The sequence below is a fragment of the Triturus cristatus genome, chromosome 11 (assembly GCF_964204655.1).
Source record: "Triturus cristatus chromosome 11, aTriCri1.1, whole genome shotgun sequence".
Classification (NCBI taxonomy): domain Eukaryota; kingdom Metazoa; phylum Chordata; class Amphibia; order Caudata; family Salamandridae; genus Triturus; species Triturus cristatus.
In genome coordinates, this window is record NC_140594.1 from 1,115,530,751 (window position 1) to 1,115,544,231 (window position 13,481).

The 13,481-nt window shown below is 42.7% G+C and overlaps 1 protein-coding gene across 3 annotated transcripts in view; it reads right to left on the reverse strand.

The window, feature by feature from the left end:
• LOC146786130 (cytochrome P450 2J2-like) overlaps nucleotides 1-13,481 on the reverse strand; it is a 115,911-nt gene that overhangs the window by 86,495 nt on the left and 15,935 nt on the right. For all 3 annotated transcript variants that reach the window (XM_085635633.1, XM_085635632.1, XM_085635634.1), the window contains exons 2-3: nucleotides 6,707-6,869; nucleotides 5,110-5,259 (exon numbers count right to left, since the gene is read on the reverse strand). In XM_085635633.1, coding sequence (XP_085491759.1) covers nucleotides 5,110-5,259; nucleotides 6,707-6,869 — 313 coding nt within the window. The remainder of the gene's footprint in view (nucleotides 1-5,109; nucleotides 5,260-6,706; nucleotides 6,870-13,481) is intronic.

The following is a 13,481-nucleotide window of genomic DNA, read 5'->3' on the forward strand; positions in this document are numbered from 1 at the left end:
ACTGACAGTCTCTGCCCTTGTTGGATGTACATGTTTTACTGAGAATGTCAGACTTCATTCTCACATGACTGAGAAAGATAATGTGAATTTACAGAAAATAAGCTCACAGTTTAGCTTATAGATCACCTTCCAAACCTCTGTGGGAAAAGCATGAGAAAATATTTTTCTCTCACTCATGATATCCCAGCAGAAGGCTTTTTCACATGGTGAAATCACCTTAGAACATACCACAATTCCTAAAATGATTATGGAACCATCAACAAATGATTTATAATGTAACTAAAGTCTTAAAACCTTCTATAAACTGCAATGCTTTTTAATGAGGTGCTATCATGTATATTGGTCCCAAGATGGATGCCAACACTTCTTGGATGAAGTGCTGACAGCCAATCAGCTCTCAGGATGAAATGTGTGGTTAGGCTCCGCCCACATAAATATGATTTTACTTTTGATTTTCTCAGGAACTACTGAACAGATTGACACCAGACCTGCAAAAGGCACTTCCCTGACCTGAGGACTACCTCTCTGCCAAATTTCAAGTAATTCTGTTCAGCCGTTCGGGCTGTACCTTGGACTAAAGGTCCCTATGGAAAATTGCATGGGGAAAACGCATTTTGGGACCCCCTTTTTTCTCAGCCCCCGCTTGACGAATCCCCCCGAGACTTTCAGGGTAGGAGCGGAGCGGAGCACCCCACCTATTTTGAAAATTTCGCGAGGATTCGTCAACCGGCGCCAAAGTTATTCCAAATAGAATGTTGCGGATTTCCTATGGAAACACGGTCATAACTATAACTATCTACTGGCGACCGCCAGTAGATAATATATATATATATATATGGTATGTTAGTTGGAAGCTAGTGTTTTAAGAAAAAAACGGGTAAAGGGAGAAATGCAAAGCAGACTGAAATTTGTTTCTAGTGCTTAAACACCGTGCACCCAGTGAGAGGATCCACAAACCATAGATTTAATGTCGGAATAAATCATTCATTGAATTTATGTAAACATGAATTACTTAACGAGCTAGGTTTTGTCCATCCCTAACTAGATTTGGTTAGGGCTCCATTTATACAGAATGCCCTGGGGTCATCAAGACCTTGATGGAGCAACATAAACATGCAGAAGAACAGACTTGAGGAATAGGTGGGGCTGCAAGAGAGAAACATTAGTAGCATTTTATGGCTCAAATCAGAACAAGCAATATCCACACAACAGGCACAGAGACTGGAAGGCAGAATAACAATAACACAATCACGTCTAATCCTCTAGGCAAAAAAGGATGATCCTTCATATCTACTCTGTATTAGTTTGCAATGTAGTTTATGAACAGCCTTCTGTGTAATGTTTGTGACAGGAGACACTTTTGCCCTGCATGCCTCTGCTGGCTCTGTGTGCAGTAAGAAATGACAGCGAGTGCGCTCGCGCAGGTATACAGCTTAAAGGGAGCCTAGCCGGCAAGTTTGTTTAGTGTGCAATTGGTAGGTTTTGTGGAAGATAGCGTAGGGGCTATTCATAAAAGTAAGGTTACATGAGAGAACATTTACATGTTGAAGTGTACTCTTACACTTTTGAGTAAATTTACTAATTTTGGCTCTTCACTATTTGTGTAAAGTTCCTCAAAAGTGTAGACCTATATGTCCCCACCCCATAAATCCAGGGGTGGAATGTAGATTGAGTTTAATGTTAGTAATTATAACTTTTCATATGCAAATGGACATCAACACTACTGGTATGGAGATTTCCCCATGGTAATGTAAAAAGGAAAAAGTTTAAAATTGTATTCAAATTGAAAAAAAAAAAAATAGTATACATATTTTAATGTACAATAATATAAAATAGAATAAAATGTAGAATAGCTGCAAAAGTATTAGCTTCATTTTTAATTGTCATTAATAAAGTAAATTAAACTAAAATTATTTCAATGATTTCAATCTAATAAAAAAAATCCCACTTAAAATATAAAATGTTTATAAATTTTTTGTACAGTACTACTTATTTAACATTATGTATAGACATAGTTTAGATTAATTTTAATAATAAATATAAAGTTATACTAATGTTTTATTATTCAAAGGGCTATTACCATATTTCAAAATTCAATAATAATTATGTTTTATTTATGTATATTTTTTTAAACAATAAATTAAATGCATTTATATATTTTTAAAGTTAGAATAATTTAATTTAAAAGTGAGTAGACTCTGAGAACTTTCTAACTAGCTTCATATTTGGTCAAGGAAGCATGGGCTACAGTGAAAAGTGCAGGTTTGTGTGGAACAAATGGTGTTTTGGAGTTTAGAATTGAGTTTCATTCCCGTGAGTGTCTTTCCCATAGAGGTCATTAATTCTTTTGACTGAGGTTTGCAAGAAGGCTTTCGGTTATTTTAAGGTGAACTCAGATACATCTGTAATTAAAGCAATGCATGGTTGCTAGATGATATGTTGATGGTGACAAATGTGATGACAAAGAAGTTGATGAAGTCCAAATATTCAAAATTTTGAAATGTTAGTTCCCACGCAACACCCATGGATTTTGACAGTTCCCCAGAGTTACAATACCATGTAAACCTGAGGATGCGCCAAAACCTTACACCTCCCGTGGTGAGGGGTAACAAGGAGAAATAACTATATTTCTTCTCATTTATGCCTCTTTCTATGAGTGCTGCACTCTGCAGCACACAGAGAAAGAGGAACACTCCTCAATGGATTGTTTCTGTGTAGGAAGGTGCCCCTTTTCTGCATTTAAACAATGCTGCCAACAACACAGACACCCTTACACATGTTGCAAAGGTGCCTCCATTGGTGCTAGGCTGCTGAAACGGCGGCAGCCCAGGGAGAGAGGACAGGAATGCACTGTATTAGATACATTTGGTGCATTCTTGCCCTTTCACTTTGACGTAAGGCAGCACAGCAAGGTGACTTGCAGCACTGCCCTACGCCAAACCCCCATAAATCAGGCCTTAGTGTTTCTTAAACAAGCTAAGCTGTTTTGGTGATGAGGTGTGTGACGCAATATTATGTAAAAGTAAGGGATGCTAAACTGCATGGGGCAGATCAGCTGATAATTCAATATGCTCAAACTTGTAGACCAGTTTGGTTTCCACATATGCAATTTGGATTTGATGTTATGAGAGAAACAGGTGTTGATGTGGTCATGTTAAGAGCACAGTCAGTAAAAGGGCAATGGCTCCAAAAGCTTTTTAGATGAGAGGAAAGTTGGAAGACATTCTGCAGTCTGCTGATTGGGTAAATGGAAGTGGTTCTGTCAGGCGTCACAATTCTGACACGAATTGTGAAAAAATGCTCTTTACTGAGCGTGAATATTAAGGGTCAAGGGCTGATCCCTAACAGGCAGATTAGGAGAGCTTATATAATTTCTTACAAGCCTCTGAACTTTTTATTTCCTATTGTTCATATAACACGACACAAAGAGAGCAGTTCATCAATGACATGTATTGTTAGGCTGTCCACAACAAACAGAATACATACAATACGTGAATTAAACTGCCATATATCACATGACAAATTGAAAATTCAGTGTTCACATAAACAGACATGAGAACACATACAGTCAATGTCCACACTTATGAAGTTCAAGGTTTCCTTATATATTATTTATTTTCTATACTTGTAGGATAGCAGACATAGGACATAGAATATTTACGCTGACGTTTTGGCCCTCCAATTGAGTGTTAATGGTAAAACATCTTAGCTGGTCTTCCTTAGGACCAAAGAGCCAAAGGGACAGCCTAGGGAAACCATACATACCTATTGTTAGTGTCGTGCCCTCTATGTGCAGTGCTACGAAGAGGGCGGAGAGGGGTGAACCCGTAAATGGTCACTCACCTCCAGTGGGAGAATCCAGGACCACCAAATTTGGGTAGGTTTTAGGCATCAGGAAATCTGGAATTTATTAAACACTTAGAGGCTGAGATTACTCCTCACATAGACACTCTCCCTTTTAATGGTTTACTTTATTTTAGCTTTAGATAATTTCCTTAAAAAGGGGTTTTTGATGTTGGAAATGAAAATAATTAAAAATTAACTATCAATATTAGTCTAGGTATTGTATGCAAAACTTATTCTTATTCTTGACACAATAAATCCTCATGATAAATAGACAAGTTTAAGTGTTTTTGCTGTTTCAACATGAAGTAGATACACAAGATAAAGACATGAACCTGATGCTAAGTTGGACGTTTCCTTTATTCATGGTTACTCAATCTCTATGCACCAACATAAAAGAGTCTGTGTTCTGAGAAGACTGGATAGTTGTTAATGTAGGTTTCTCCATCAGAGAGGCTGTCTTTGTCATAGGAACAAATACTTTGAGATGGGCATAATTGGGCAATATGCAACTATTGTTGCTGTGCATAGGTAGAAGTAACACCACCTTATACAGATACTGGAAATTTATTCCTAGTGTTGAGTTATACTATGGGTGCTATCATATGTTGCTTATCTAATATGCTGGCGGTATTTCCAAACATTTGAAGGTCACACTACTCATTGTTGCCATCCCTTCAGTGGCTCTCCTCAACTAGCCTCACTCCAACATGGTGGTGCATATGCCACTGAAGGTGGAGTTAGCAATGGACCTTGGCAGATCAGTTGGCAAGGTGACAATGTCCCTACTGCAGGGCAGGCACCATGCACAGAGTCTATTTGAGCAGGTGGAATGTTGAAACTCTTTGCATAGTTTATATTCGATGCCTGACTGATACTTCCCTAGCCCAATAAGTATTTGTGTTGAAATGGCTATCTGTATATGTAAGCGGCAAATTCCGCACTTGCTAGTCAGGATTTGGCAACCTCTGAAGCAAGGTGATCTTGCTGACTATTCTCCTGCTATTTCCCTCTTCCTTCTGCTGCTTTCTTTCTCCACTTACCTCAACCTGTCATCCACCCCTTAATGCCATTAAGTACCCTTCATTACATTTGGTTTGAGAACATCCATTGATATTAACCAGTCTGGAAAGTCCAAAAAATGCAATGGTGCACAGCTCTATGTGTCAATTATTTTACAGTAGCTGTAAAGGAGTGTGCCTCTAACTTTCAAATATGACCCCAAATGTTTTATTATCATAAAAGTGGTCCCGTAATGTCATTTACCTTTCTTCATTGCAAAATACTCCACCAAGCTCTGAGCCTCCTCCTGGATCCGCGCTTCTAGACTTTTCTTCCCAAGTCCAAGATTCCTTAGGGTCATCAGTCCAAAGCGTCTCTGCTGCTTCCAGTTGTGTCCAGAAGAAAGTACAATTCCTAAGGATTTAAATATATAAAACTGTCTTTGTTGTCAAGTACCCCACTTTATTTTTAGGTGTGGCTGAAGAATGCTTTTACCTTCTTTTACAATGTTATACTTGTGAAGGTGCTCTACTTAAAAGGGTACAAGAGAGACTGATTCTTCAGCAACTATCATTTTGAGTCATAAGTATTTTTATTTGGAGTTTTACACAGTGTGAACTTGGCCCAAAGGCATTAGAGTGCTTTATATGAGCACCAGGTTACCATTATAAAAAGTCAGGCTTTTTTAGGCATGGAAGATTAAGTGATTTGTCTAGAATCACAGGATGGTGAGCCGATGCAGGGACCTGAATCTGGCTCCCATATTCCACAGTTAATGACTCTGGCCGATAGGTTACATCTACTCTCCTAACATCATCGCCTCTTGCTGCCACTCACACCGCTCATGCAGCTGCCTTAAAGGGTCCCCATCCATTTTTTATCCTTTCACATCCAAGAGCCCTTTTATCTGTAGCATAAGAACCACTCAGTCTTGTATCATGTACCCAATTCTAGCACTTAGAGTCCTATTGTTTTACCTGTATGACTATGACCACTTCTTAGCTTTGTTTGTTTTCTGCTTCTAGCTCAGTTTTCAGAGGCTCTTTGTGTACCACCACTGCTAATCCTATCAGTCAATTGCTCACACTTCAGAAGCCTAGACAGATATAGCAAAGGTCTGTTTACTCCTGGGGAAGGAAGAGCACGCACAAGGTATCCTAGAGGCAGAGGTGTGCCAGCAGCATTGCATTGTGTGACTAGTGCACCATGTACATATGTTGCCCGAGTTCTTCACTGTGATGACAGTGCTCTTCAGCCTGTCCCTACAGCTGTTCCATCCACTCATTCGCTATGTGCACAATTCGCTTTGAACTTTTCCATCTGTAAAAATAAGCAAGGTGTAAGTCAAACCTTCTCATGGAAAGGTCTGTGTTACTTGGCTCTGTGAATCAGTCTTACAATTGTAAAGATTTACAAAGCACACACCTAAGATATGAAAAAGGTGAATTACTGTTGTACCAGGCACTGAGTTACCATTCCTGAAAGCAGAATGGTATGGTTGTAGATAGATGAGAAACGTTCAGGCAATCCATCCATTCATTTCCCAGTGATAGGGCCCTTCTTCTCGACTCACCTCTTTGCCATCTGATGGGCTCAGAGCTAGAAGGGCGGTTCAGTGGGTAAAAAGCTTGACACTGAAATATGATGACACTGGCAGATCACATATTCAATCCTTGGCAAGGGACTCATTCTCCCATTCTTCCAAGGTTGGTAAATTGAATATTACTACATTGCATAATGCATATTAGTAAAGCCTGCTATTTATAACACTTATAAATAGTAGAACTACAGTAAAAATAGCTACACAAACAAGTTACTGTTTGCTCTATATCTGTGCCATTGTGGAGCAAGAGTCACCTACCCTTGCCTTTTGCAATTTCCTCAAACAATGGAGTTGTAGGGCGTCCAGAGAGCTCCTCAGAGTGAGAGATTAGACCATCTCTTACAGTCTGGCATCCATTCAGCACCACCACTGGTGTATGCCCCAGCCACACTGTGAAAATGTTCCCATGGGTCTTCGCAAGCTGTGGATAAGAAGTAAACATGCAATAAATCAACAAACAGGAGCCGGGTAAACTACTAACACTGACAACCAGAAAGCTGTCCCTTTTAGAGGAAGTCACAAATATCCATTTCACACAAGGCTAGATAGCTACTTACAACCTCTGTCACCTTATTCAGGATAGTAACACTCCCCACTAAGAAACTAACCTACCCCTAAAAAAGCAGCTTGACCACGCTGCCAGTCTCATCCACCACTACAACCCACCCCGACCCCTGTGGTACCTTAACACACCTAGTCTTGAAGGAACCAGCCCCACTTCCACTTAGACAATATGCCTTCTATCACACTAACCCACACCAACCCCCTCACACTGAACTACTTAAAACCGCATGGCCCGAACTCCTTCTCGATTAGTTTCCCCCCCAACCTCTCACCCAAAGCGAAAAAAAACCTCAAACATAAACTGATCCGACAATACCCAGAATCACTATTTGCTGACATATATCACTGCTCCTCCAAAGGCCAAGTAAAAATGGATCTCAATTTTCACACGGAAATACCTGAAAAATAGAATTCCATTCTCAGATCATAACTCCACATCACTAAAACCACCAATACTCCCCATAGCTGCAAACTATCATTCTCTATCCCTAACCGCATGACGTGGAGCGGGAACACCTCTGTGACCATCTACTCCAACGGCACAGTCCTGATCCAAGCTAACAATGACAACCTTGAGGCATTTGACTCCCTCTTCCCCTCACTTCGGACTGCCTCCTCTCACACACATCTCCCCCGCCCAACCCACCCCTTCTACCTGGACAACTAGACCCCCCAGCTGAACACACACACCATTTCTCTGCCCTCTACCATAAACTCCTGCTACCCTCCACGAGACACCGCCCACACCTCTGGCTCTAAGAACATGGCTCCCCCGTTGAATCATCCCCTCGATCAGCCCCCTCTCACAACCTCCTCCAACTAACACCGATCAATCACAATACACAGTCTAAGACTTCCAACCTCCTTCCTATACCCACCTGCAAAAGAATGCAGTTGACACAACATGACCCCCCTCACCCCACGATCCATCTCAAATCCATCACGGACAACACAATAACGTTTAGACGACAGCACAACATCATCAGGCCTTCTCCTCCCTTTCGGGAGGACCCCGCCCAGAACCCACCCACCCCCACCCCGGAAGAGACGGGGCAATGTCTCTCCCTGCTTGAAAGCCAATTAGCCGCTATAATAGAGGGCTTTAACGAAATCCTAACCAACCTCGCTACACTTCGCAAGCCCTCCAAAAATCCTTACTGTACTCCCACCGTCTCCAACCCCACACACCAAAGGCTCCCCAAGGCTAGGTGATCACTGGATTCAGAAGAGATCACTCCATTCCGAAACCCCCTAGACCCCCTGCCTCCCTCACCAACATCCCCATGGCTCCCCTAAGAAAGAAACCTAAAAAAGGGACTCCCCCTAACAACTGCATGTTCATAAACTGCACATCAGCCTCCAAACGTGCCATAGAGCTAGCAGAATCCATCCTCACCCATAGCATAGACATAGCCTTCATCACCGAGACCTGGCTAAACAACTGCTTGCCTCCAATCATGGATAATCTCGTACCCCCAGGCTTTACAATCATTAATAAAGACTGAAAAGACAAAAGAGGCGGGGGTTTAGCCATCATTCACAACAACAACATGTCTGTGACCGAAATTGATACCTTCAACTATAACGCCTTTGAATGCCTAACCGCTAACATTAACAGAAGCGACAACAAGACACTACACTGCTATCTCCTATACCATCCCCCAGGCAACACCACCACATTCACGGAACACCTGTCAGACCTGGTTGCTCACTGATCACTCCGAGACACCGACAACCTAATTCTGGGCGATCTCAACCTTCACTGGAACGTAAAAAGCAGCTCACTAATACAAAACCTGAATGAGCTATTACACAGCAAAAACCTTACCCAGCACTGCTCAGAAGAAACCCATAACAAAGGAGCAATCCTGGATGCCATCATTGCCCAATGCGACACAATCACAATTGATCACATCTTACCGGTTGACCGGTCAGACCACCACCTAATCCTATTCCACATCACGCAACCGATCAAGTACCAAACTCCCATCCAAGACCCCCCCACATGGACGTGAAACCTAAAACAAATCAACATGGTCGACCTAGAAGAAAAGATAAGCAAGCTCCTGCCCATCTCCCCAGACGGTCTCTCCACAACAGAACTCACGTCTCACTACAACATAACTATGACGTCCATCCTAGACCAACTTGCACGCCTGAAACTAAAAAAAAACCTGGAACATTCCTTCCAGATCCAGGTTCAACACGGACATTAACGCTGAAAGGAGACAACATAGAGCTACAGAACGTCTATGGAGGAACAATCCCTCTACAAGCCTTCGCGAGCAACTCAAAGCAGCCCGAAGGAAATACAAAAAGCACATCAACAACGAAAAAAACCACCTTTTTCTGCACCGCTCTGGACAACGCAAAAAACAGAGCCAAAGAACTCTTTAACATCATCAGGCAACATACTTCCAAGTCCTCTGCAATCCCAGTCCAGGCCTCCAAAGACCTGTGTGATAACTTTGCCAACTTCTTCAACGACAAAATCACCAAGATTGAGCTATCACTAGATACCAACCTCAATCCCTCCTGCAAAAACCCAACCCCAACAATCGAAACCAACACACGCAAGCTCCCCACGAAAACCTGGAAATCCTTCAACCCCGTACTTGAAGCTGAGATTGTTAAACTGATCTACTCCTCCAAGCCCGCGTCCCATGTTCTCGATCCTGTACCCACCCAATTGACCAAGAATTTGAAACTCTCCCTTGCCCCACTCTGGTGCGAACTAATAAACAGCTCCTTGAAAACCGGCATCATACCTGACTGCCTCAAAGTCGGCCAAGTCACACCACTATTGAAAAAGCCAGGCCTAGACACCAACGATCTGAACAACTTCATACCTGTTTCCAATCTCCCCTTTCTATCCAAAATCCTTGAAAAGTACGTTCTCCTACAACTGACCCAGCACATGGACAGTATCAACCTGCTAGATCCCCACCAATCGGGCTTCAGAAAAGGCTGTAGCACCGAGACCGCGATCCTTAACATCGTGGATGACATACACAAGTCTCTAGATACTGACCAATGCTGCCTACTCATCCTCCTGGACCTATTGGTAGCCTTTGACACGTTCGATCACAATCTACTCATCAAGGCTCTCCAAGGCAGAGTAGGTGCGGACGAGGTGGTCCTACAGTGGTTCTCCTCCTGCTTGCACAACCGCTCCCAAAGGGTAAAAATCAAAACCTTTACATCTGACCCACACCCCGTCTGCAGAGGGGTCCCCCAAGGCTCAGTGCTCTCCCCTCAACTGTTCAACATATGCATGGAGCCCCTCACCACCCTACTAAAAAAAGCCAACATCCCTTTCAACCTGCATTACGAGTGAGTAGGGATGCCTTTGGGTAACCAGGCGCTTTATAAATGCTTTTTCATTCATTCATTCATATATATATGCAGATGACACCCAGATCTACCTGGAAAAATCCTCCATTGATGACATTCTAAGACTCAACAACACTCTGAGAGAAGTTCAACACTGGCTGTCAACAAACCACCTTAAACTCAATTAAGACAAAACCGAAATCCTCCTCATCTCCAACAAAGAAGAAAACCCTCAAATCGTAGAGTGGCTAAAAACAATCGATGCTCTCAACGGTAACCTCACCCTGGCGAACTCTGTAAAATCTCTAGGAATCACCCTAGACCCAAAACTGAACATGACCAAACACATTAAGATCTCTGTGAAGAGTGCCTTCCTCAATCTGAAGCTCCTAAACAAAATTAAGCCCTTCATCCCGCCCAAGCACCTCAAACAAGCCACCCAATCACTGGTACTATCTAGACTCGACTATGGGAATGCAGTCCTCACCGGTACAGCTCGATCCCACCTAGCTCCCCTCAAAACAACTCGCAATGCAGCTGCCAGAATGGTCACCGGAGTTAAGAAATATGACCATCTATCACCCGCACTCAGAGAACTAAAATGGGTCTCAGTCGAAATGCGTGCCAGCTTTAGAACTGCCTGCCTCACGCACAAAGCCTTACACACAGGGAAACCGTAATATCTGGGCTCCAAACTCAAGAAAGCCGACCAGACAAGAAACCTCAGGAGCTCCAACGCCCTGCTACTCATCCCCATGAAAACACACAAACAAAAAACTGCTCACGATCATTCGCTGGAAACGCACCAAAAATCTGGAACTCCATCCCAGCCGATATCAGGACTATCCCTTCTTTTATAAAATTCAAAAGACTCCTAAAAGACCTCTACATCAACCATGGCTTCCCGAACCGAGAGCCGCTGCAGAAACACACAAGCCTGCACTCTGCAGCTCCTTGACAATGTTCCACTACAACCCACCTCTTCCTGCACTCTGCAGCCACTTGACAATGTTCGACCACAACCTACCTCTTGCTGCACATTACAGCCCCTTGACAATGTTCCACCTCTACCTACCCCTTCCCCTCTCCCCAACCCCCTCCTCGTTCCCTCCTCCCGGAATGAGGTTTAGCCCAAGACTCCCTGCACTCATCGAGGCTACCTCAGGACTTCCCCACCTCAATGACGCTCAGCACACTGTGTCTTCTGAACATTTATGTTTACCCATGCCTTTTTATGTGATTTCTGATTTAAATCTGTTGTACAACGCTCCGATACCCTCAGGTCTGGCCAGCGCTATATAAAACATCTTAATAAATAAATAATAAATAATAAACTTACGGTACTATCAATCAGTCATTGCATTAGAAACCATCAATTGAGCAGGTTGTGAGGTGTACAGTGTTGGAAATTACCATCTTTCCTTGGTGTACTCACAGATTATTGCCTTGACTGTTTTTGCTGGCTGTAGAACTCTGTGCACTTTACCCCTGCTACCCAAAGGTAAAGTGACTCAGCTCTGCCTTTCAACATGATGAATTGACATATCCCTAATTGAAACATCTAACTTACCCATAAAACTCTAGTATGTGGTGAACAAAGGGCCTGTAAGTTTTGCTGCAGCAGGTGTGCTACCCGCTGTAGTTACAATGCAAACACCAACATGACTTACAGGACTGCCATGCATAACCTGCCTGTGCAGGTTTTACCAGCAAATTGCTGCTTTTGCCACACCCTTGCTCATACAACTCTGTTCTGAGTCAATTCTCCTGTGCTTTCCTGAAAATCTACACACCGTTCCATTACCTGAAGGATTCTTTCCATATCAGTATGTGCCCATATTTGTTTTGTTTTCTCACCACTTGCGTATGTAACTTATATTGTACTTTGGTACATTGCCTTCCGTTTTGTAACTTATCTTCTATTGCTATTCTTTTACAGAGCCCTGTTACCCTCAACGTTCTTGTTTGCGCTATATAAAACTCTCATTAAACAAAATAAATAAAAATGATAAAGTCACCCCCGTGTAGACCTTCCTTCCCATAATTCAGGGTGCATGGTTTTTAAAAGTAGGATATATAGAAGACTAATGTAAAACATGTTCTAGCACTGAAAAGGCCCTAAAATCAACTTTCAGTGTAACCAGATTGACTATGCCATAACAAAGCACTAAGATACAATATTAAACGTAGTAGTGTCATCTGCGGCTAGATAACAACTACAAAATTAATGTTTGGACTTTTTGAAATATTTATTACAAGTCCAAAACATTGGTGAAGTTGGATTTGTAACAAATATATTTTGGAAAATACACTTTTAGAAAAGTTACCCTTTCCCTGCCAAAAGCCTCTAGATGCCCATTCGGATTACCTGCGACTGTCATCCAGAAGATGAAAAGCTCCTTTGATAAGGTGTGAACTTGCTGCCAGACCTGAAACTGCCTTTGGTGTGGGGAAGTGGTCTTTTCCACTGGCAGACTGATCATTTGGACTGTGCCCAGGAATCTTGGTTTTAGGTATACAGGAGCACTATTTGCTTGTTAGCAGTAGGGCACACAGGAAATGCTGCAAAACTGGGTGGGGTTACTTATGGAACATTTATCCCATTGGTTAGGGAGTGGCCAGGAGTTGCCCCCACTCACAGGCTGGCACCAGACATACATGTGGCACACACAGTACCCTCCTTTCTGGACCTGTGGATAAACAGAAGAGGACTGAACCTGCTGTCAGTGACCTGAGAAGAGCTGTGAGACTGGACCTGCTCTTCCTCCTGTACCAGGACAAATAATTGGACTTCAAGGTTCATATGGCTAGCCTCCTGTTGAAGCTACAGAGACACAAGAAGCTAAAACCAGAGTTCTTTTTTTGCCAGTGACTAGTTCCAAGTGGATTAGTTATGGACTCTGCTGCTGGCCTCTGCTGGAGTGAGTCTTGACCCCTAAGTGCTGTGTTCAGAGTCTTGGACCCTTGGCTGCTCTCAAAGTTTACTCCTACCCTTTCCTGAAACTTGGGTCTTATACACTTATTGGCTTCAAAGTCCTCGGAGGACCAAGACGAACCTATCAAACCGATCTGATGAAGGTGTGTTATCACTGGTCCAAAGATCCCTGTTGCTCCTGCTCAGAGCTTCTCCACTGCA